Source organism: Vombatus ursinus, unplaced genomic scaffold, assembly GCF_900497805.2.
Source record: "Vombatus ursinus unplaced genomic scaffold, bare-nosed wombat genome assembly UNPS02014793.1, whole genome shotgun sequence".
Lineage (NCBI taxonomy): Eukaryota > Metazoa > Chordata > Mammalia > Diprotodontia > Vombatidae > Vombatus > Vombatus ursinus.
The window spans coordinates 11293832-11319981 of record NW_020954571.1 but is presented as its reverse complement, the minus strand read 5'-3'; the positions used below and the strand labels follow the sequence as shown (position 1 = coordinate 11319981).

Genomic DNA, 26150 nt, shown 5'->3' with positions numbered 1-26150 from the left:
TCAAGAGAGACTGGAGATCAGGACCTGAAAGTAACTAGGGCACGTGCAAATAAGTCTTAATAAAAATTCTAAAATATCATTAATTTAAGGACATTGATTAGCGCCTTCAGCTCTATCATTTGTATCAGTGGCAAGTGACACATACCTGCAGAGCTCTTTCCAAGTAAATTTTCCCTTTTAGTTGTAGCGAGCCCTTTAAATCTGCTCCACCTCTTTTAGCATACGCTGCCTCTGGGGCGTGTTCTGCCAGCCTCCAAAGGGTGGGGCTTGGGGGGGCGGTCTGAGTCATTCCGTGGGCGGGGCCGACCTAGCTGTTTGGTCGAAGGGGTTCCGGGATCGGCAGCCGGCACCGGAAGCGGAAGCAGGAGGCGGTGGGGCCGGCGACGGCGGCGGATTCGAGAGCCTGAATTGTCACAGGTGGTTCTTCTGTGACCTGCTCTCCGGAGTGGGCGTAGGGCCTGCGGCCGGGGAGATGCCGTCAGAGGGCCGCTGCTGGGAGACCTTGCAGGCTCTGAGGAGTTCCGACAAAGGGCGCTTGTCCTACCACCGCGACTGGCTGCTGAAGGGCGAGGTGAGCGAGGCGCCGACCTCCCGCCTCCCCCCGTTACGTTCCCGCGCCACCCTGCCTCCCAGAGAGAACCGGGACCCTGCCGGGGACCGGGGCGAGCATGGGTTTCGGGGCGTCGTTCCTAACCCTTCCTATAGTAGGCTGCTGTCTTCTCTTACCTCATTCTCCCCCCGCCCCCCATTTTACCCACTCCCACCTTAGCCTCACGCCTGAAAACGGAAACCCCTGCCCCCGTCTTCATCTGAGGCCCCTCCTTTTTCCTTCAAGTCCCAATTCAGATGCTGTCCTAGAAAACGCATTTTCTAACAAACTGTCCCTGCTCCCGCTGAAGGAGAGCTTTTCCTTCTCAAAGTTTCATGTGCCACTTTTCCTCTTTGTACTTTCTTCACTCTCCCTTTTTCCGTATTTGGATGTTTTGTTTATCCTTTCTTCCATTGTATTGTAAAGCCCTTGAGAGCAGTGCTCTTGTTGTATCCGAACCCCCAGCGCCTAGCCCGGTGTAATATGTCTAGTGGGCACTTAAAAAAATATTTTTTAAAAATTTTGTCAAAAATCTCCAAAGGATGAGGTGGCATTTAAGCTGGGCTTTGAAAATGAGCAGGATAGTTCAAGTGGAAAGGCAAAAATAGGAAGCAGGTAATGGAGGTGGGGATGAGGGACAACAGATATGTTTCCTAGCATCCTAGAACCTTAGAATTAATTATCTTTGACCCTTCCTTCAACAGGTTTTATGGATTCTACTTCTTAACATTTTTCACATACATCCCTTCTTTTCCATTCCTACTTTAGTTTAAGGTATCTTATTTTATACCTATATTAAGACAGTAGACTCCTAACAGGTCTGCCTTTCTTATTCTCCATTGCTACCCTAAGTCTGACTCTTAGAGTCTGTCAGGTGAATATACCTAACTCACACAGAAGTTGATTCTGTCACGCAGGCTGCATCTCCTTATCCCTGGCCCAGAAACATCTTTACAAAGTTCTTCGTTGCCCAACACATAAAATCAATTGATTAGAAAAAGTAAGATAGGACAGGGGCAGGGGTGTGGTGGGGAGTAGTTGACCTTAAAAAGAGGGAATAGTTTTTCTGAGGTAGGAGTGAGGAGTAGTAAAAACAGAGAAATTTTGAGGTAAAAAGGCAGGAAAGTTGAGCCAGTGTGAGTCATGGCTTCCTTCTTAGTAAAGTAGAAGACATGATTTTATGTCTTGAAAGTGAAATACATGGGAATAGAATTAAGGGTTGGAGATTTGATGGAGTGGTAGAGTTCAGAATAGGCTACAGACTTCTCCATAAATTTTCAGTAACAAAAAATGCTGAGTAATAGTGAGTCTCCAGCCAAATTTAGGTAGCAGTTGAATATTGGAGGGTGGTTTGGCACTTTAAAAAAGAATAGTAAAGTTCATTTTTACACTCTTAGTTCTTAAATAGTGAAACCCGAAAGAGTAGATAATGCATTCTCTTCTGATGAAATTATATTTTAATGTATTCAAAGATATTCTTAATAAATTTTGACTTTTTTTAAAAAGTCCTTTTCTTTATCTTTGATTTGGAATAGGATTGAGGGAGAAGTTACAGTGAAGCTTTTTTGCTATTTTTGGCCTATAAGGGAAGACTTAATTGGTCTTTCATGAGATGAATGGAAGATTTCGTGAACAAAATTAGTTCTCTTTGACATCGAGCTTTTGATGTGGAAAATAAATGCATAACTGGATTCTCTTCTCTCTAGGAGATTTTGGAAGAATGTATGTCAATTCCTGAGTTATCTGCTTACTCTGGATGGGTGGTAGACCACATCTTGCCTCACTCTCACCAGAAGCAACTTCTCTCTGAGAATTCAACACTTTCCTCTGCTCCTGACCAAGTATCATCTATTCCCAAATCTCCTGCCAGACATGCACAGATATCCTCACCAGTTTCCCCTGCAGCTCCAAGTGGAACTCAGGTAACAGTTTAGCTTAAGCCAAGTGACCCCAAAGTCATTTCCCAATAGTGGTTAGGAGGATTATCTCTTAATTTATTTGGGAGAAAATACTGATTGAGTATATGGTATATAAAAACAAGGGTTAGTACCTAATCAACTTTTTAAAATTTCAAGATCACATAATGAATTAAAAATAATATTTTTAGGCAGAATTCTTGAGACTCTTTAGAATTACTGGTGCCAATATGTGGATATTTCAGTGCTGCAAAAATATACATTTCAAAAATGTCTTGGCTGTGTTTTGCAAAAGTGTGCAGAGCCTTTATGTTATCTAATTGCTTTGTTATAGATGTGGAATCAGAATTGCTCATATATCAGTTGAAAGAAGAGAAGTGGTCGTAGGTTGTGTATGGCATTGCTTTTTCTACCCGTGCTTCAACTGTATTAACTACATTAAATATTATTTGCTAAATACTCTGATTACTACAGTATCTTATGTGTACAGTCTAGGCTGAAATGATTTGTGAACTGTTCTAGGGTTCATTATGAATTTTGTTACCTTAAACACTGGATGTCCTGGACAAGAGGCCCCCAGATGCCCAGCTTGTTTGTTTTGTTTTTTGGTGGAGAGAAGCTTCTTTTCATTCATTAGAGTCTAAAGATAATTGGAGATAGAAAAGAGGATTGCAGACAATGAGATCATAAACCAAGGTTGAGTTCTGACAGAGTCTCTGATTAGAGTTTGGGGAAGTGTTATGGGAACAGGCCACAGATAAAGGCTTAACAGTATCAACTTGCTTGAAGAGCTCTCAGGTGTCCTGGTCTGTTAGTTGGCGACCCCTGTTCTAGAAGGCATAAGGTCATTTACTGTGATGGTTAGTGAACTTAAGGAATTTGCCACCCTAAGAGGTGGTATAAAATGAAAATAGATGCACATTCCGGAATAATTTGAATAAATTTAAGGGGACACTTTTCAAATTGATGTTGTAAAGGGCAGTCTGTATTAACTTTAACATACTTTAGCATCACTTATGCCCTCATATAGGGTGCATTAAAGGTGGCTTTCTTTTTGGAGGGGAAGAAAGATATTATTGAAAATATTTTGCTTTTTTGTTGTTATACAGAGTCAAGATGGATACAATCAGGCAGAATTTGTGATACTTCGCCCCTCCCGGGGAATGGAGGTGGAAGGATGCATTCGAATGTATGAGGAAGTACACAGGATGAAAGGAACCGTAAGTAAATCAAGGAGCAGTGGTTGTTAATTCTGGTCACATATATATAAGCATAAGTTTAGCTTAAAAGTTGAGCAGGAGAGATATATTTCTCCCATACATTTAAAAAAACAAAATTCAACCTTATTTTTGCATGTGATTTGAGTGCTTCCTGCATATTAAGGACTTGTGCTTTGGAATGAGTCTAGAGAAATAGATAGATTTAAAGTCTGGAAGGGACCTTAGTGGTTGTTTAGTCTAACCCCTTCATTTTACAGAAGAAGAAACAGAAGTCCAGGGTTACACAGCAAGTGACAGAGCCAGGATTAAAACCCAGCTTCTCTAGATATAGCACCCTTTCTACAGCATCATTTAAAGTAAAGACATATTTTTTAAAAAGCAAATAAAGGACAAAAATTTAACACCTGGACTAGGAGTGTGAAAAATCTTTAAAACTGTCAAAGGTAAAAAGAGAAAAAACAACAAAAACTCAACCTTCTTCTGATCCATGCTTTATAGGAAATGGTAAAGATGAGACCAGTTTCAGTCATCATTAAGCATTAATGAATACTTACTACATTGAAGCTACTGGGAATACTGTTCTCTCCAGGTTCACTTTATACCTTCTCAGTCTCCTTTGCTGATTCATTACTCATATCACACCTCCTAACTGAGGTTATTCCCCAAGGCATTGTCCAGGGCCCTCTTTTTTCCCTATACTCTTTATCACTGTCTCAATTCCCATGCAATTAACTCTTATATTTATATAGAAGATTCCTAGTTCTGTATTTTCAACTTCAGTTCCTGAGCTTCAGTTCCATATTACCAATTGCCTATTGAACATTTCTGGCTGGATGTCCTAGGGAAATCTTAAACTCAACCTGTCTAAAATAGAACTCATTGTCTTTTCCCTTAAACGTATCTTTCTTCCAGATTGAGCTATTTCTGTCAAAGGTACCACCATTCTTCTAGTCTCCCGGGTTCACGACCTTGTTGTTAACTTGGTCTCTGTGTTCTCCTTTACCCCATTTATCAGATCAGGTGCCAAAGCTTGTTATTTCTGTCTTGGCAACATTTTTGTTATGTAGTCCTTTATCTTAAGGTAAATATGACCCTGTCATACCCCCTACTCAGTAAACTCTAGTGGCTTTCTTTTGCTTTTATTATAGGACTTTTTAATCTTTTGTGTGGCATAGACCCCTTTGGCAGTCTAGTGAAGCCTATTGACTCCTTCTCAATTTAAATGCATAAAATATATAAAGCTAATTATGTTATCAAACTATTTTTCAAATTTATCATTTATTTTAGCATTCATTTTAAAAAATTTAGTTCTGAATTCTTTCCCTCCCATCTCTCCCCTACCCATTTTGAAGGAAAAAATGTCATATCAATTATAGGATGTAAAAATCATGCAAAATATATTTCCCTGTTAGGTGTATTGAAAAATACAAGAAAAATAAAGTGAAAATTTTATGCTTCAGTCTGCACTCATAGTTCATTAATTCTTTCTCTGGAGGTCTTTCAGAATTGTCTTGGATCATTGTATTGCTGAGAATAGCTAAGTCATTTGAAGTTGATAATTGTACAGTATTGCTGTTACTGTGTACATGGGTCTCCTGGTTCTGCTCACTTCATTTTGCATCAGTTATTTTAAGTCTTTCCAGGTTTTTCTGAACGCATCCTGTTCAACATTTCTTATAGCACAGTAGTATTTCATCACAATCTTGTTCTGCCATTCCTCAGTTGATGAGCATCCTCTCAATTTCCAGTTCTTTGCCACCACAAAAAGAGCTGCTTTAAATATTTTTGTATATGTAAGTGCTTCCCACCCCCTTTTTAAAAAAAATCTCTTTGGACAAAAAAAATAAAAAAATCTCTTTGGGAGATAGATCTGGTAGTGGTATTGCTGTGTCAAAGGGCATACAGAGTTCCAGATTGTTCTTCAGAATGGTTAGATCAGTTCACAACTCCAGCAACAGTGTATTAGTGTCCCAATTTTTCCACATTCCTTCCAATACTTCTCATTTTCCTTTTCTGTTACATTAGCCATTCTGATAGGTGTGAGGTGGTACCTCAGAGTTGTTTTATTTTTTTCCTTGATAATTAATTTATTTTTAGTTTTCAACATTCACTTCCATAAAATTTTGAGTTTTAAATTTTTACCTCCTCCCACTCCTGCCCTCCCCAAGATGGCATACAATCTGTTATAGGTTCTACTGATACATTCATATTAAGCATATTTTCCCATTAGTCATGATGTGAAAAACAATTAGAATTAATGGGAGGAACTGCAAGAATGAAGCAATAAAACAAAAGAACAAAAGAAAAGGAGAGCAAATAGAATGCTTTCATCTGTATTTAGACTCCATAGTTCATTCTCTGGATGTGGATAGCAATTTGCATCATGAGTCTTTTCGCATTGTCTTAGATTCTTACATTGCTGTGAAGAGCCAAATCTATCAAAGGCAATCATCCCACAATGTGGCTGTTACTGTGTATAATGTTTTCCTGATTCTGCTCATTTCAGTCTGCATCAGTTCGTGTAAGTCTTTCCAGGTTTTTTTGAAGTCTGCTTGCTCATCATTTCTTACAGCACAGTAGTATTCCATTACATTCATATACCACAACTTGAGCCATTCCCCAATTGATGGGCATCCCCTCAATTTCCAATTCTTTGCCACCACAAAAAGAACTATTATAAATATTTTTATACATGTGGGTACTTTTCCCATTTTTGCGATCTCTTTGTGTGTGTGTGTGTGTGTGTGTGTGTGTGTGTGTGTGATCTCTTTGGGTACAGCACTAGAAGTGGCATTGCTGATCAAAGGTGTATGCACAATTTTATAGCCCTTTGGGCGTAGTTCCAAATTGCTCTCTATGATGGTTGTATCAGTTCACAACTCCATCAGCAATGCATTAGTGTTCCAATTTTCCCACATCTCCTCCAACATTTATCATTTTCCTGTTTTGTCATGTTAGCCAATTTGATAGGTGTGATGTGGTGTCTCAGAGTTGTTTTGATTTGCATTTCTCTAATCAATAGTGCTTTAAAGCATTTTTTCACGTAACTATAGATAGCTTTGATTTCTTCTTCTCAAAACTGCCTGTTCATATCCTTTAACTATTTATCAATTGAGGATTGACTCACATTCTTGAAAATTTGGTTCACTTCTCTATTGATTTGAGAAATGAGGCCTTTATCAGAGAAACTTGCTGTAAGTTTTTTTTTTTACCCAGTTTCCTGCTTTTTTCCTAATCTTGGCTGCATTGAATTTGTTTGTGCAAAACCTTTTTATTTTACCGTAATCAGAATTACTCATTTTACAGACCATAATGCTCTCTATCTCCTCTTGGGTCGTAAATTCTTCTCTTATCCATAGATTTGACAGGTAAAAATTTTCTACACTCTTCTATGCTTACGTTACCCTTTATGTCTAAATCATGTACTTATTTTGATCTTATCTTGGCATACGGTACCAAGTTTTTGCCAAATTGCTTTCTAGTTTTCCCAGAAGTTTTTGTCAAACAGTGAGTTCTTGTTCCAAAAGCTTGGATCTTTGGGTTATTAAACTCTAGATTACTGTTGTGTTACCTGATCTATTCCACTGGTCCACCACTCTTTCTTAGCTAGTACCAGATGATTTTGATGATTACCACTTTGTAATACAGTTTGAGGTACTGTATTGCTAGTCCACGTTCCTTCACAATTTTTTTCATTGATTTCCTTGATATTCTTGACCTTTTCTTCTTCCAGATAAATTGCTATTATTTTTTCTAGCTCGATAAAATAAACTTGGTGGTTTGATTGGTATGGCACTGTATAAGTAATTTAGGTGGACTTGTCATTTTTATTATATTGGTTTAGCCTCATTGTTTGAACTAGTTTTTTTAGTTGATTCTCTGGGATTCTCGTAAGTATACCATCATATCATCTGCAAAGAGAGTTTTGTTTCCTTATTGCCTGTTCTAATTAATTTCATTTTCTTGTCTTATTGCTATAGCTAGCATTTCTAGAACAATGTTGAACGATGGTAGTGATAATAGGCATCTTTGCATCACCTCTAATCTTATTGGGAAGGCTTCTAACATTTTCCTATTACAGATAATGCTTGCTAATGATTTTAAATAGATACTACTTATTTTAAAGAAAGCTCCATTAACTCCCCTCACCTTTCTCTAAAAAGGTAAGAATTTTAAATAGGTTATCTATGTGCAATCGTGGACATTTTCCTTATTAGTCGTGTTGTGAAAGAAGAAACAGCTCAAAAGGATAAAGCCACAAAAAATATTTTTAAAAAGTGACAATAATATGCTTCAGTCTGCATGCAGACTCCCGTCAGTTCTTTCTCTGAATGTGGATAGCATTTTCCATCATCTTTTATAATTTCTTGAAATATGATGTCTACTCCCTTTTTTGACCATGGCTTTCAGGTCATCCGTTAATTCTTAAATTATCTCTCCTTGATCTGTTTTCTTGGTTAGTTTTTATTTTGATGAGATATTTCACATTTTCTTCAGTTTTTTTCATTCTTTTGATTTTGTTTTATTGTTTCTTGATGTTTCATGGAGTCTTTAGCTTCCTCTTGCCCACATCTAATTTTTAAGGAATTATTTTCTTCAGTGAGCTTTTGTACCTCTTTTCCCATTTGACCAATTCTGTTTTTTAAGGAGGTCTTCTCTTAAGAGAATTTTTGTGCTTATTTTACCATTTGGTCAATTCTGTTTTTTAAGTTGTTTTCTTTATTATTTTTTGTGCCTCTTTTTAACCAAGCTGTTGGCTGTTTTATAATTTTCTGGCATCACTCTCATTTCTTTTCCCAATTTTTCTTCTACCACTTTTATTTCATTTTTAAAATCCTTTTTGAGCTGTTCCAGGAACTCTTGCTTGGTTTGTGTCCGTTGCACATTTTTTTTTTTTGAGACTTTCCCTGTACCTGTTTTTCATCTTTGTCTTCTTCATCTGTGTTCTTTTTTAATGCTTTTTTTTTTCTTTTTGGTGAGGGAGTCGGGGTTAAGTGACTTGCCCAGGGTCACACAGCTAGTAAGTGTCAAGTGTCTGAGGTAGGATTTGAACTCAGGTCCTCCTGACTCTAGAGTCAGAGCTCTATCCACTGCGCCACCTAGCTGCCCCCATCTGTGTCTTGATGTTCCCGGTCAGCATAGTAGCTTTTTATGGTCAGGTTCTTTTTTTCTGTTTGTTTGCTCATTTTTCCAGGCTATTTCTTAATTTTTAACTTTATGTTAAAATTGGGTTCAGCTGCCAGAGTGGAGGGGCCACTTCCTCAAGCTTCAGGTTTTTCTTGCGCTGTTTTCAGAGCTATTTCTGAGGATCTGTAAGTTTTCAGTGCTTATTTTAAAACTTGTTTAAAGGAGAATATTGGGGAAGTTCAGCCAACTTGTTGCTTGTGTGCTGCCATCTTGGCTCTGCTTACCAATTTTTTTACCTAGATTAGGAACACTTGCTCTCGTATAAAATATAATCTCCTTTATACTTTTTAAAGTCCTTCACAACCTGCTGAGGGAATTGTGGGAGTTGAACCACACTGACCTCATCTTTTGATTCAATTTTGGATCCAGCTCAGTTCCCTTTCTGTTCACTTATGGATTTAGTTCAATTTCTGTCTTGTAAGAAAACTTTATTCAGTTATGGGAATTGTGAGAAAATTTTATGGCATTGTTTGAACCTAACTTTTTGTGGCTAGGAAGCTAGACCCCCTCTACCTGTTGCTTAGAGACCCTTAACTAAGGACCTAGGTTATGCTGACCAGAATCCCAGTCAGATCTGAAGATTGATGCAAGTCGTTTTCTCACACTTATACATTTCAATCAACCTATATGTCTTATCTAAAAACTGGCCCTGTACTGATCAATCAGTGTTTCAATGTTCCTTTAATTATTTACAGACATGTGGAGGAAGTGAGACACTTCTTTTTCTGATTTCAGGGATTTGTACCTCTTCGCTCTCCCTGCTCCCAGCTCTCAAAACTTACTCATTCCCCTATCAACTTGGAAAGCCCCTAATCTTTCCCGCCAATTAGAAATCAGGTTACCTAATTTTGTATCCTGGTTTGTACCCTGTTAGTTTTCTTTTAATTAATTGATCTTAATTGATTAATTATTTTTAATGCATAAAAATCTGTCTTCCCCTGTTCATTCTCTCCTGTTAGGGGTCTAGTGCCAAAGCTGAGGAAGTCTGTTCCCAATTTGTTATGCAGTTGGCATCCATAAGCTTAATAAATCAATATGTTTGGTAGCTCAAACCTTGCTGATTGTAATCTATCTTTCAAATATTCATTATATACCCCAGGTACCCATGGGATCTGAGGTTTCCCTAGCATTCTGTCTTGAGATGTTATAGAGGGCTCTGTAGATCCAGTTCTGTGGCTTCAAAGATTCATAGGGGGGCCTACGTCCAGGAGGTGGAGTACAGTTCAGGAACCCAGGGGACCCAGGCAAGACCATTAAGGGAAGACCAACCCACTGAGAAGTTCTTCAGAGGGTAGAGTCTTCCTCTGACATAAAGCCCTAATTCAGATACTAAAGCTGGAGGGATCAATAAAAATATCACTAACTAGTGTCAAAAATTATTAGAGATCTAGAGATTCTCACATAATAAGAAAGAAATTATTATAACAGCTATAAGCAGTGACTCAAAGGAAAAAAATGGACTTTCCACAAGGACTCATGAATATCTAGAAGACAAGAAGCAAGAGATTAAATGAAATAAAAGTTCAAGGAAAAGGAATTCAGAGGAGAATAAATAGCTTAGAAGGTAAAGTGGTAAACCTTACTCAAGCAACAGACTCCCTGAAAACTAGAATAGACCAAACACAAATCATTGCCCTGCTGAGATAGCAAGAAAAAAATAGACTAAAATCAAAAGATTGAAAAAAATAGAAGAAAATGTAAGATACCTCATCTAGTAAATAGATCAAGGTGAGATTCTCAATTTAAGAATTAATGGACTCCTTGAAAACCATGACAAAAAAGCCTGGACACTATGTTTCAGGAAATCATATATGAAGAATAAAATATTTGGGCAGTTTTCATTTATGATTTGAAAGAAGCTATTTGATGATGTAGTGCTAACATTTATAAAGGGAGAGAAGAAACAGGTGTCCTTTGAGAACCCTAAGTATCAAGAGAGTCAAGAAAAACAAAGGACTTGTAGTTGGATTGGTGCTATTATGAGGGTTTGAAGAAGGGAGGGAAGTGAGGGTAAAAGGAGAAGAAATACACTAATGTAGGAAGGAGGAAGTGTAACCTTCTTTTTCTCGTAATTAAGATGTGTGAGAAGAATATACCAACGTAAAGGAAGGCATGTTGGGAGCAGACAGTCAACTCATTTTGAAATGGACAGAGAAGAGTTGAATCTACGTGTACACACACACACACACACACACTACACTGAGTTTAGTGTAGAAATAAATCAAAATCAACAGGGAAACAAGCAGGGGGGGGGTATGGGGAGGATAAGAGAGAAGATAATACTAGAGAGGGTATACCAATGAGCAAAACAAACTTCCCGTTCTTGAAGAAAGAATCAAACGGGGGGAGAAAATAAAAACAAAGAACAGGAATCTAAGGGGATATTCATCAGTTGCAGAATGGCTAAACAAATTGTGGTGTATGAAGGTGATGGAACATTATTGTGCCATAAGAAATTACAGAAGAAGAGGCAGCTAGGTGGTGCAGTGAATAGAGCACTGGCCCTGAAGTCAGGAAGACCTGAGTTCAAAACCAGTCTCAAAGCAAACACTTGACACTTATTAGCAGTGTAACTCTGGGCAAGTCACTTAACCCCAATTACTTAAAAATAAAAAAGAAATTACAGAAGAAATGATTCAGGGAATTCTGGGTGGTATGTGAACCACAGTGAAGTGAGTAGGACCAGCAGAACAGTTTATACAAGATCAACAACATTCTAAAGACAAACAACTTTGAAAGACTTAAGTCTGATCAGTGCCATATCCCCAAGGGATGGATGAAGAGAGTTATTCCCTCTGTCAGAAAGGTAATGGATATGGGGTGCAAAGGTGCTTGTACCCATTTTGGATATAGCCCTTCTGTTTGTTCTTTTCAAAAACTTGACTGTTCTTTGTTGTTATGAGAGGTTTGGTGTGGTTTTTTTTTTGGTTTTTGTTTTTGTTTTTTTTCAGTTTTTAATTGGGGGTAAATGGATAGGGGAGATTAGCAATAGTAATGTCAAAAATGAGAGGACTGTTGGAACATTATTTAAAATGCACAGAAAGAAATTCAGAAGGAAGCATAGACAAGCAAGACAGTTTTGATAGTAATATGTGGAATTATATACTTTTTTCAGAATCAAGCAGTATGAAATGAAGATTATAGTTTTGTTATAGAAAACTCTTAGGTTCTGCTGTGTTTATAGGAGTGCTTTTGTAAGTTCCAAATAAAGAATGATTTTTTTTTTTTAAGAAGACTTTTGGGGCAGTTAGGTGGTACAGTGGATAGAGCAACCAGCCGTGGAATCAAGGAAGTCAAGAGTTCATCTCCTCAAACTCTCTTTTTACAAATTGGGAAACTGAGTCCCAGGGAAATTAAGTAATTTGCCTAAGATAACATAGTTATGGGGCAGGCTTGACACAGGTCCTCTGTGTCTGCTTCTAGCATTTAAAGTTTTTCAATCTTTCTTTCAGAAAGGACTGAGGCAGTGGCAGGAAGAACATGAGAGGAAGGTACGGGTTCTGTCTGAGATGGCATCAGAGCAGCTGAAGCGTTTTGATGAGCGAAAGTCTTTGAAACAGCACAAGGAATATCAGGACCTTCAAGAGGTGATAGAGAAAAGGTGGGAACATCCAGAGGCTAACAAGTTATGGATGGTGTTAGGGAGGTTAGAAAGAAATGGATAAGCACTTATATTCCCAAAATATAAGGTATTGGCATCAGAATAAAAGACCCAGGGAAGATTATTTCCTATAAAAGATGATCAGGTACCTTTAGTACATTTAGGAAAACAACTTTTTAAGTGTTATTGATGGCTTTTTTATTACAATCTTTTCTCAGTAAAAACCCCTTCTCCACCACTGAACCCTTTCTCTGACTGTGTTTTTCTCCTTCTACTGATGTAGATTGCAATTTGTCCTTCCATTTATATTCTTAGAGAGTTGTCTAGGATACTAAATCTGTTTTCTGGAACCAGGTTTGGTCATTACAGTGATCTGAATCTAGTTACTTTTTAGTATTGTTTGTGTTATTGTACTAATTGTGTATGTCGTGGAGAACAGTTTTTGAGTAAGTATTCCTAATGATTTTTTCCCTTTCTGTATCCCATTTCAGTTTCAAAGAAGCACAAGGTCAGCAGGAGAAGTTAAAAGAAGAACATCGTCATAGAGCCAAGGTCAGAGGCTTGGAAATAAATATGGATAGTGTGACTGAGAAGTTTTTGTGGGTCATTTTGTTTCCCTTTTGTAACCTCTTTATGAGACTGTTGTAGTCAGTAGAGTCCTGGGTGGACAGTGGAATACTAGAATTTGATATACAGAATCTTAAATTCTGAAGAATTCTTAGGTCATGTAGAATTCTTAGGTCATGTAGTTTAATCTTTCAATCAATGCAGGAATCCTATTTTAGCATTCCTGACATCTGTCAGCCCCTCCATTTGAACACCTCTGGTGATAGAGACCTCTCTCTATGTCACAGTACAGCCAGTTCTGTTTTTCTCACCGTTGGCTCTATGTGATTCTGGAGAATTCCTTTTTTTTTTTTTGCCCTGGAGCTCCCCCTACTTACAAAATGGTTAGACTTTATGGAACTTAACACATGAAGGTAATGGGCCTAGAAATCATTTGAGAGAAGCCCTAAAGACCAGGCTTTCACCTGATGGCCCTCTTTGTAGATCCTCAACCTGAAGCTACGTGAGGCTGAACAGCAGCGGTTGAGGCAGATAGAACAAGAGCGGCTTAGAAAGGAAGAGGGTCAGGATCGTTTGCGACGTCTCTATGCCTTGCAAGAGGAGGTGTTGCAGCTCAACCAGCAACTGGACCCCAATTATCAGCACAAAGACCTGCTGAGAATAGACCTATCTGGGTACGGAAGCAGAGGAAACCAGCTATGTGGGCTTATCTCGGGCATCATTCGGACCACCAGTGAGGTAAGAGAGTCACCTAGCAGTTTTCTTCCTTTTCCTGAGCAGTCTTTTCTCAGGTATTTCTTTATGGATAAATAAGTAACTACGTTATTTTTAGCTTTGCTCCTCCATACTAAGAAAGTCATTTGACAACTTTTGGCCTCAGTTTCCCTTTCTATCCACTTGGGGAGAGAAAGCTTTTTTTAGAAAGAACTAACTCTGTGGAAATCTGAAGTGTGGGTCATTGCCTACCATCATTACTGTTTGAGGATGCGTTTGTTTGTTTTCTCTACCATTATGTGTCAATCTCAGCATAGTAGAGAAAGATGACTTTGGAGTCAGGAAGACCTGGGTTCTTTAGGTACAACTTCTTACACGTAACGGCTCTGTCAGCCTGGGCAAGTCACAACCGATCAGTGCTTTAAACAACTCTCTTATAAGTTATAGAGCAAGTGTCAGTCTACATTGGTAGGATGAGTTTTCTCATCAGGAGTTCTCTGTATTAAAGGAATGTTAGGGTTAGACCCAAAAAATCCTTTTATACGATTTCATGTAAGCATTACATAATAAAAATATCTAAAGGCAATTTTGGCAGGTAATAAATTAATAGATTTAATCTTTGCATGCCATCTTGGGGAGGGGAAAAATTTGAAACTCAAAATCTTATAAAAGAGAATGTTGAAAACCAAAAATAAATAAATAAAGATTTTTTTTAAGTAGATTTAATCTTTATTATCAAAAATTTTAGCTTTGTAGGGTTTGAGACTTAAGATTAATTACTTAATACTTGGTGTCAAGAGAATTTTTTTTTCCCCAGGGTTAAAAGTAGCTAGTACCTTGGTAGAGTTTCTGAGTTCACCAGAAAACAGGGGAATGGATTATAACAGTGGTGCCTAACTCAAATAGAAATGGATCCCTGGAAACCACATTATTGATTTAGAAAACCACAAATTAACATTATTTATGTTATGTCACATTTTTATTTATTTTGTTTAATATTTCTCAATTACATTTTAATCTGGTTCCCAACACCAGGATTTTCCTTCCTCAGTGTGATACCAGTGGATTATGATTATAATTCCTCTTGTCTAATGGAAGTGACCCCTGAGGAAGGATTTTTTGGAACCTATTACAGCAGCTTCCTCCCTAGTTTGTTTTTTATATTGGCAGAAGAGTGCTGATAAAAGGAATACTAAACATTTTTAAACATATATATTTTAGGGGCAGCCAAGTAGTGCAGTGGATAGAGCACCAACCCTGGAGTCAGGAGCACCTGAGCTCAAATCCAGCCTCAGACAATTACTAGCTGTGTGACCCTGGGCAAATCACTTAAGCCTGATTGCCTCAAAAAAAAAAAAAGGCCATACATATTTTAAATTTTGGGTGAGATGATCCAGACTCTTGGTGGTATTTTGGGGTTGACTTAGGTCCTTTCATTCTCTAAGCCCTCTCTGTTTCAGGAAGCTGTCCGTTAAGCTCTGCTTTACTTTGGGTTGCAGAGAGGTTTTCCTACCCCAGAGGATGAAGCCATGGCAGAGCGTGCCCTGCAAGAAATGCAGCAGGTGCTTACTAGCTTGCAACAGGAGATTTCCAAGGCTGTTGAGGAAAAGAAGAGACGAGATGAAGAGCAGGCCAAGGAGAAGCAGAAGGAATTGCAGCAGCAACCAAAAGCAGAAAAGGAGACCCCAGTTCTTACCCAGTTCGCAGGAGGAAAACAGAGAGAAGGTAATAGATATTCAACATATAGCTGTTCAGATGGCTGATAATACCTTATTAGGTAAATTTTAAAACATTTTTAAAGGGACAGTTTACATACTGAAATAAGATAGATGAAATAGTCCTTTCCATTTTGGAATGCTTTTACTGATTAAGTCACAATATAATCAGCTATGGCTTCTCACATGTAACTATTATATTTTGCTCTAATTAATGCAAATCCTGAGTTTGGACTCTGATTTTTCCCATGAGATTCTTGGGATCTTCTACAGTTTTCTTAGGGTGGATTTCTAAAAATTGAGCACCTATTGTGTACATAACATTGTGCTAGGTGTCCTGGAATATATGATATAAAAGTATGAGACATGGCTCTTTTTCCTCAGGCCTCCAGGTGAAAGCAGGAGACAGTACAATGCAGTGGTACCAGCAGCTACAGGATGCTGCCAGTCAATGTGTGTTGGCCTTTGATGGATTAACCAACAGCAAAGATCATCAGGTAGGGGTAAGGGACTCTCTTGGTCCCGAAAGTTTTCTTCATAGAATTTGCCCTGAAGGCTGGTCCTGGTCTCTACCGTAACTGAATGCAGCCAACATAACCAACTTGTCCTAAGTGGGATTTCTTAGTTTCTTCAGAGCATTGTTTCATTCCCCTTCCTTTTTATCTGTTGTTGGGCAGACTAAAAAGATCAAGATGGACCTGCAGAAAGCTGCCACCATTCCTGTGAGTCAGATCTCTACTATAGCAGGTTAGTGTGGCCAAGATACTGCCTCTTCACCTTAGAGTTTAATGAGAGTATGTTTAGGAAAAGAATGGGATGAATATACAAATTCATCTCTTTGAAGATTGGTATTTAGAGAAAAAGAATAAAGAGCAATGATTGGGAAAACCCTCTTTCAGATCAAGTGATTAAATTTTATGGACCTCTGGGTAAGGAATCCTCAGAATCACAAATTGTTGCTCAGTAAGTAGTATAAACTAGAAGCCCTGGAGAGCTAAAGAGACAAGTTATATCCTCACCACAAGCCTCAGTTTTTTCCATTTATTAACTCATTATCTTCAGTCAAGCAAGCCATCACTCAAAACCTTTTGTCCCTGGCTTCTATTGTATACTCTCTTGTTTCATGTACAAGACAATTCTTGTTCTCGAGGAGCTCATATACTTATGAGAGAAATAGCACATATATGGTAGGTTTTTGCTGCAAGGCATGTGGAAAGGCCTAGTGGTTGTTAGGATATAGAGGCAAAGTACATGGTAGTATTACTTACTTAATATCATTTCCAGTAATAAAATCATATCAATTTCTAATGTCAAACCATTTGACAATTCCAAGGACTTTGGTGGAAAGAACATTCTTTTCTGGTTCTTCAGTAGTTGTGGCTGTGGAAGAGGTGGGGGCTACAGGACCTACAGAGGCATTTGACAGGTCATAGCTCCAGAAGGGTGCTCCTCTGGACGATGGCCACAGGGACTAGGCTAGTAATTGGGAAGAGGGGAAGTGAGTAGTATTTGTTCCTGGGGCTTCTTGGGTGTACCTGTCATTTGGCAATTGGTCAGCCGTTGGTGGTGGTGGACCCCTTCTGCACAAAGTAAGGTTGGTAGGGGAGATTTAAACCACATCCAAAATGGTGGTAAAATGTGACCTAGGAGTAAGTGGTATTTGAATTACTGTTTAAATATTCTTGCACCATTGTTGGCGCATGATGCAAATGCTTTTATGACTGAATGTAAAGTTGTATAACTATATTTCTAGATGTTAGGGAATCTAGTTTTTCATCATTCTTTGACGTCATGCTCATCTCTCTAAAATATGTGGCATTTTAAAAATGAACGTGAATTAAAATGAAAAGTTTTGGAGAAAATTTCTGAAACTTCTGTGATATTTCCTGAGATATTTATAGATTTTCCAGTTAGACAGGAGCAGGAGTGAAGAAAGGGAATGTATCACTGCCGCTTATGTAAATCTACTACAGCACTTAATGGTCTGTACTACTCAATTTGAATAGCATCACAGGGTTTTCATGTGTTATATGTTGACTCCCCACCTAAGTTGTAAGCTCTCTGATTACAGAAAGTATGACTGATGTTACTGTTGTATCTGCCATTATCCTAGCACAGTACTGAGAATATGTGTTAAATAAGTAATTGATGGGTTTGTTTGCATCAAGGTTTTCAGGCTTAAACTGCAAGCTCCCACAGTGCAAGGCCCATTTCTCTGTATTGCTCTGTGCTTTTATTAATTGTTTAATTATGGTGTTATCAGAGGAACCACTAGGTGTGTGCTCAAATACTTGTTGATCATCTGTAGTTCTCTTTGTTCCTATGTCTTGTCTGTCACAGGCTCTCAGCTGAAGGAGATCTTTGATAAGATCAATAATCTGCTCTTGGGAAAGGCTGTTCACTGTGGAGGTCGGGCTGTGTCAGTGACGAACCATCCGCAAGGATTGGACTTTGTCCATTACAAGCTGGCAGAGAAATTTGTGGTAAGAGAAACTTTGGAAAGGCTGCATAATATAGTGGAAGCAGCACAGGCCTTGGGTGAGGAGAGAACTGGGGTTCAAATCCCATCCCTGACTCGCTCTGGGACTTTGGGCAAATCACTTAACTCCTTTGAGCCTCAGTTTCTCTGTCTTTAAAATATGTTCTTGGCATGTGGCAAATGGTTAATAAATGTTTTTCATTTATTCATTCATTAACACCTGTAGTACCAACTGCATGGGAAGGGGCTTTATGAAGATCAAATAAGATAATGTACAGAAAGCATTTTGTTGTAAACTTTCTATGTGAATGTCAGATATTGTTGGTAGAGAGTTGTCTGGGGTGCTAACTGATTAGTTAAGTGACTTACCCAGATTCACATAGCTAGTATATGTCAGAAGCAGGACTTGAACCCTTGGGTTCTTGATCCTGACTTTAAGGCGTACTTTCTAACCAGTACAGTTGCTGATCTGTATTGGCATAAGGAGTTTCCTCGTTGGGAATTCTTTCCAATAGTGTTGAAATCACAGGGTCAGAATTGCTTTTATTTTTGGAGGCTGAAGAAAGAGGTGGAAAACTCCCCTGAAAACTGAGGCTACCTTTTTATTGGCAGAAACAAGGAGAAGAAGAAGTGGCTTCTCACCATGAAGCAGCATTCCCCATTGCTGTTGTGGCATCAGGAATCTGGGAACTCCATCCCAGAGTGGGGGACCTCATCCTTGCTCATCTCCACAAAAAGTGCCCTTACTCTGTGCCTTTCTACCCAGCCTTCAAGGAGGGAATGGCCTTGGAAGAATATCAGAAGTGAGAATACTTTTACTTCAAACCATTTAGCATTTATTGGAATGATCATTAAAGAATAAAGAATTAGATTTCTTTTTGTTCCTGTCACAGAAAACTGCAATTAAAAGAAAAACTAGGGGCAGCTAGGTGGCACAGTGGATAGAGCTCCGGCCTTGGAGTCAGGAGGACCTGAGTTCAAATCCGGCCTCAGATACTTGACACTTACTAGCTGTGTGACCCTGGGCAAGTCACTTAACCCCAATTGCCTCACCAAAGAAAAAGAAAAACTACTTGTATTTATCAAGGACCTTCCTTTATCTTAGTCTCCCTTATGTCACTTGTCAACAATTAACCTTTGAGTTTACCCCCCCCCCATAGAATTAAATCATTGTTTTACAAAGTATAATGTGACATACAGGTTTAAATTTTGATCTAGCTTTTGTAGTCCCTGCTATATAGTTGACATGAATGGTTATCCTTCCTATTTAGATGGGAAAAAAACTGAAATTGAGAAGAGAACTGAATTGACAGAGGTCATTCATTTAGTGAAAAAGATCTCTCGAATATTGAATGCACCCCCTTCTTGTCTGTTTCCTATAATCCTAGCTTCATTCACTTGCCACCATGTCCTGTATAAGGCCTTTCATGTTCTACATAGTTTTAGCATACTTTCTCTCTTGAAATTATTTTGTATATACTTAGTATTTACTTGTGTGCATTATGCACATCACTATATTACAGTATAATTACTCAAAGTGGAATGTAAGCTTCTTGAGGATGGAGACTATTTTGTTTTTGTGTTTTCTATGCCCAGTGTCTACTACAGTGTCTTACATATAGTTGGGGCTTGATAGATATATGTTGTGTTGTGTTGAATTGAAATGATAGAACAGAAAAATGCAGATTCTCCCATTGCTCAATTCAGTCCTCTGTCAAAGATTAACCATGCCTTTTGCTGCAGACTGAGAAATCTTTGTGTATCTGGATTTGTCAGGAGAGGGGAGGAATAGGTTTTTGTAGCCACAGGAGGTAAATTAGATTGCTAAACTAGCAGCTCAGGTTCCTCATTCTCATTTTATCCTTATCACATTGAATATTTCCTTTTTTTTCTTTACAGGCTCCTTGGCTACCAAGTAAAGGATTCCAGAGTTGAACAACAGGATAATTTTCTGAAACGCATGTCTGGGATGATTCGTCTCTATGCTGCCATCATTCAGCTCCGTTGGCCTTATGGAAATAGGCAAGGGGTAGGCAGGAAGGACTTCCCAACTATAATAGCAGATTGGACCAGATTCTTTAACAGTGGAGATTTTATTCAGAAAATGCTCAGTCTATCAGGACATGTAGGAAATACTGTTCGTTTTCTTCAGGAGATAAGTCTCATTGAATGAGCTGATGGGTCGAGGTAGAAAATTGTGTAGTATTGTTTAGGGAGGAAGGAACAAGTGGTACTCAAGGAATGAAGATGAGCACAAGGAAATGTGTTTTGTTAGTAAATAATGGACTGACTACATTAGTTAAGGCCTTCCAGATTTGGGCTCAGAGTCTTCAAAGTGGAATTTGCTGTTGACCTGTTTTCACTCAAGCCCAAAAGGGAGAAAAAGAAATATAAACTACTATTAGTAATGCATAATATAAGTATCAACATTGAGGAGGTGACCTACAGTCTCTGAAATTGAGTTAGATATCTCAGGGATCCCAGGAAGGAAAAGTTAGGAAACTCAGTGGATTAGTCCATCCCATGAAAAAGGATTCATTCTACTTGTCATTCCTGTCCTATGGCAAAGATAGAAATAGCTGTTAATAAGGTTTCCTCCATTCTTTAAAAATTCTATGATGAAGGGGGATATTGATTCTCTCCCTTGAATAAAGATTGTTAAATGATTGAAGTCTTCTTTTAGGCTCATCCTCATGGCTTAAACCATGGCTGGCGCTGGTTGGCACAGATCCTGAACATGGAACCTCTGTCAGATGTGACTGCCACTCTTCTCTTTGACTTCTTAGAGGTACATGGTAACATCCTTTCTGGATGAAGCCAGTGGGCAAAGAATTCCTTGGCCAATAGGAGAATGTATTGAAGGGCAACAGAACTGAAAGAACATATGTTTGGGAGATATTGAGGCAGTAGCATATCCCAGGAATCCAGGCTTACTGGTTTTGTTCAGAGCCACAACAGTAATTTAGGGGAATCCTGAGCTAGTTGTTTTTTCTTTGTGTGTTAATTTATTCCATTGTAAGTAGGACTGATCCAACCAGTGGTGTGGAACCTGTGGCCTCAGGGCCACATGTTCCCCACCCCTGTTAGTCCTTCCAGGATCAGTGACTCCTTTATCTCTTAAACAGGCCTGCACAACCTGCAGCCCACCAAAGGATTTCCTCTACATGCAAAGGATGTTTTCCTTTACATTTTTCTCAGGACACTGGAAATACTTTGGAGGGCCATAAATGGTCCACAGGCCACAGGTTATGCAGGCCTGCTCTTAAGGCATCCACCTGGCAAATTCATTGTCTGGAATATGTCTGAAAAACAGATTGTAAAAAGGCCATTGAACAACCAAAATAAGTATCACAAAATCTCTACTTTCTTGTAGGGTAACCCTTCGGGCCTTCACTTAGCCTATTCTCTTTCATTTTAGACACAATTCTAACCACCTTGGTCATTACTTTTCCTAGCCCTGAGTAAATTAGAAGCAATAAATTTGGAAAAGAATTACTTGAAATTGATGTACTGGCAGTAGCATGAAATTATTGGCGCGCACACACACACACACATACACACATGCCACAAAATTCACAGTGATCTAGGATCTGGGAATCTCTTGACTCACTTCTTAAAGAGGCCTATTCACTGAATGAGCATTGCCTCACTCAGAGAACTTGAAAAGACCTTAGCTTGAAAAGGCCAAAGCCTCCCACTGCATCCTGGGACATCTCCAGTCATCCTGATCTATATCTGGCCACTGGACCCAGATGACTCTGAAGGAGAAAGTGAGGCTGGTGACTTTGCACAGCCCTCCCTCACTCAAATCCAATTCAGTTGCAAGTCGTGTCATATCTCCCTGATGTCATGGTCCTCTTCAAGAATGAAGGATGAACCACAATGGAGTAGGAGTATACGCTTCAGTTGCAAGCATATCACTGTGTGGCAGCATAATTACAGCTTATAGTCTCTTCTCACATCAGTAATCGATGTTCATAATGTTGACCTTAGTTCTTGAAGAAAAAGTTACTTATGTGTAGTGTACCTGGATTAAGACAGGGAAGTCTCATCTTCTACAAACCATCAAAAATGGGTGAGATGAAATTTTGACTTTTAAAGGTATAAGCTAGAAAAAATTATGTGGAATTATCTCAGTGGTGTTTGATAAATGAGACAAATACTTTAGAAAACCATTGGCTGCTATTGTTGGCTGGGTCAGAGGCATGATTGGCATGCTCTACGGGAGAAGTGGAAAATAAAAGATTGGTTGGGCCTTCTAGATCTTTGTGGGCAGTGGAAGTTTCTATTCCCTCTCTGACATTGATTGCCTACCTCTTCCAGGTATGTGGAAATTCACTCATGAGACAGTACCAAGTTCAATTCTGGAAGATACTGCTACTCATAAAAGAAGACTATTTCCCCAGGTACCAAAGTGATGAACAGAGACACCATGGGTTATTAGATATAGTTCTGAATTAGACATTAAAAAACATAGTTTCTGTTATTAATATTGAGCAATATCATTATATAAAGAAAGGTACTTCTTCCCCATTGATATTTGCTACATTTGAAGGCTGATAAAAATGTCCACAAAGCTTTTTTGGCCCCTTCAAGATAGCTCTAGTTATGGACTGTTTGGGGTTAGTATACATGGCATTTCTCACTTGTCTTACACCAAAATACATAAAATTAGCTAAGATGTTTCTTGTACATCTTAAGCCAATAAGACATGGATCTCCAGCCAATAAACTGTATTAGCACAGTCGATTACCTAATCTGGTCAGTCCGGGGCCGTAGCTTCCCCTATATGTGTATCCTATTAGTGTTTCCAATTGGGAGGAAGATGATGCCTGGAGCTGCTAGCATATCCCAACGAAAAAGTTGGGAGTCCTTACACTATGAGCTGCAGGATCCTCGGTTGAGTCAATGTTGTAAAGATCATTTGAAAATTAGGGCTGTTTATTCTAGAAAAGATTTAGGGAGATGAGAGGTATTATAGCTATCTTTGAAGTATTTGAAGGGCTGTTTTGTGAAAAAGAGGTTAGACTTGTCACGTCTGGCCTCAGAGGACAGAACCAGGCTGTGATAGGTGGAAGTTGCAGTCAAACTTAAACTTGATACTAAGAAAACCTTAACAGAGCTGCCACAAAGTGGAATGGGCCTACTTTGGAGGTAATGGGGTCCTACTACTTAAAGGTTTTTGAGCAGTAACTATATGACCATTTGTCTAGTACATTTAAGTAGAGGATTCCTTTTGGGTGTGAGCTAGGCTAGATGGCTAGGGATGCCATTCCAACTCTGAAATTCTATGACAAGACTATACTTAACTAAGCTCTGGAAGAGCTTGTTGTTTGCCAACAAGAAGATTCCCAAATCTCCCTGTCTTGCTTTAATGTTTCTCTTGTGCATCTGAACTTAATTTCTTTTCCTCTCTTTAGAATTGAAGCTATCACCAGCTCAGGACAAATGGGGTCTTTCATACGTCTCAAACAGTTCTTGGAGGTAAATTAAATATCTGAGAAGTTCTTGGATCTTTATTCCATCATTCTCATGCCTTCATTCCTTCTCTTCATCATTTTGTTTATTCTGGCTTTTTGGAACTCTTTTTTTCTCTGGTCTATTTTTTTCCCTTACTTTGGTAGTTCAGTAATTGAGTTTTCATCAACTTTCACTAATCACAGCCTACTCCTCTAGATAGTTGGGTGCCCTGCCTTGGATAAATTATTCCAGAAATCAAAGAATCATCCATTTAATTTGTTATTTTGGTTCATCCTTTATTTTAAGGGATTTTCATATTGTTCCAACATTCCTTTCTTTATCTCAGAGCTCATAAACTAGGAAGTGTGGTAATCTCTCCAAAGTAACTAACTTTTCCAGTAGAGTCTTTCCAAATGCCACGAAAAAGCAAAAGGTTAATTTTCAAATATTATTTGGTGGCATAGTATTAGGACTACCAGCATAACCTGCAGACTCCTCATTGAGTCAGATTTCATTAGTAATGGTAAAAGATAAAATCAGGCTCACATAAGCAAAGCTTTTCATTTAGAGCCATCTCACCTTTTTTTTTTTCTTTTCTATTTTTTAGTTGCTTATTCAGACTTGTGAGATTTTTGTTGTTGTTATTGTTGTTGTTGAATACTTTCCACCTGGCATAACATCATCTAACTCGTTTTGGAAACACTTACGCAGACAATCATTCATTTTTTTTTTCTTCTTTCCTAATCCAGAAATGTCTGCATCACAGGGAGATTCCTGTCCCAAAGGGTTCTCTGCCCTCTTCTTTCTGGCGTTCCTGATGGTGGCTTGGGTGCTGGTTCCTTTCTTGTAGGGAAAGAAATAAAGCAACAGAAGGCAGCAGAGTTCTGGGGGAAGTTGTCTCAGATTTTAAAACTTGAAAATGTAGTGTTCTTTTTTTTCTAAATCTCATGGCCAAGGGAGGTTATTTTCATAGTTTTAATGTCTTCTCGAACTTGATCATGAATTACATCAAGGAATCTTCATCTAGTAGACATAGTAGCCAAGAAGAGGATTGGCTTTGATAACCATGGCATAGTAAAAGGAATTTGATAGTTTTATTCTCTATGAAAGCTATTTAGTTATAATTATGGTAATAAGTTTACATTCATAAATCTTTTCATGACCACAAAGTGCTTTCGCATTACCTTGCTCCTTACAACAGTACTTCCAGGTAGGTAGTGCAATTAGTATCGTCCCTATTTTACAGATAAGGAAACAGGCTCAGGAAGTTTAAGTGACTTGTTCATAGTCACACAGCTTGTAAGTGGTGAAGTTGTCCTTGAACCTAGATCTTCTGACCCCAAATGGAGTGCTCTTTCTGCTATAGAACTTGTCCCAGCTTTCCTTCGTTTTTAGTACCTTTATAGCAGTTTGGGCATTACGTTCAGAGGAGAGCTAATTGCTCATATTCATCTGACTCCCTTGAAAAGGAGCAAAATTTTAGAGAGTACTTTTTAGAATTCTCATTGAATGGTAATAAATATGGTTCAGAACCCTTTATAATTGTAATCATAAGTAGTTCTGGTTGATTTGCTTCAGACAAGTTTGGATTACAGGTGGTTTCGAGATTTCGTTAAATTCAAAAAGGCGTGCTCACATAAGTGACACATATATTAAATCTAAAAATGCATTTGGGGTGGCTGAACCAGTTTGACTGGAATTAGTGACAGTAACCAGATGTCACCTTGAATTAGGAGTTTTTGCATAGTATTGATTTCTTTAGACCTTGTTTGTTTTTACTTGTCCACCTCACAGCAAATTCCTTAATTTTTGAACTTAGTCTAGGATTTCCTGAGGTCAGTGTCATCTGGATTAAATGTGGAGGGAGTTTTCATGAGCCACAGATTGAGTATAAAAAGATAATGTTAATAATCTGCAGAATAAAAAGAATGCATTTGTCTGTCACATCCATCAGGGAAATCCAGAGCTTGAGTTGTTGGTAGATTCTGGATTTGTTGTAAGGAAAAGAACCTTTCCCCTTTTATACCTCAGAGGAAACAACGGTAGATCTATCACTCGATGTCAAATTAGGATGTGTGTAATGTAAAGCTAGTAGTTTTTTAATACTCATGTAGTATGAAGTGATTCATTCTGTGAATGGTTGACTACACTTCTAAAAAAGAAATAATAAAAATTTTAATTCTAACCTGTGCCAAGTTGGTTTCTTGGTTATGTCTTTGCGAGAACAGTATGGTTAATTCTTTATGACTTTAACTGTGTCTGTGGGGTCATGGTATAGTGTCTGTAATATAATTATAGTTGTTAAGGTGACCAGGGTTCTTATTCTCTGATCTTGAGAAAATTGCTTTTTTTTAGTCCATCTACTGTATAACTAGATGTCAGTAACTGAGCCCCTTCTGTCTAGCAGGGGTGTGATTAGACTAGTTGATTGTTAACATAGTATTTTATGTGATAAGTGCAAGGTCACTTAGTAATCTTTAGACATGTCCGATGGATATGGTTTATGTAAGGTGATCTAGAACTAGAGGCTCTCTAATCAAATCCCTTTATTTTATAGATGAGACAGGTGCAGAGAGATTAAGTGATGTGCCCAAGGTTATACAGGTAGTATCAGAGATGATATTTGAACCCAAGTTTTTTGTCTCTAGATCTAGTGCTCTTTTCACAGTACTACACTTCCTCCTTTTTACAAATAAGAGAAT

General features: G+C 38.4%; 1 protein-coding gene across 1 annotated transcript; it reads left to right on the top strand.

The window, feature by feature from the left end:
- Nucleotides 1-365: 365 nt before the first annotated feature.
- On the top strand, nt 366-25643 carry GLE1 (GLE1, RNA export mediator). The gene is made up of 16 exons (XM_027869779.1): nt 366-571; nt 2296-2511; nt 3615-3725; nt 12365-12513; nt 13005-13065; nt 13564-13818; nt 15294-15519; nt 15894-16006; nt 16187-16256; nt 17850-17992; nt 18601-18791; nt 19888-20017; nt 20672-20776; nt 22312-22394; nt 23409-23472; nt 24198-25643. Exons 1-16 carry the CDS (start codon nt 473-475, stop codon nt 24264-24266), a joined length of 2085 nt encoding a protein of 694 aa, XP_027725580.1. The 5' UTR covers nt 366-472; the 3' UTR covers nt 24267-25643.
- The last annotated feature ends 507 nt before the right edge of the window (nt 25644-26150 follow it).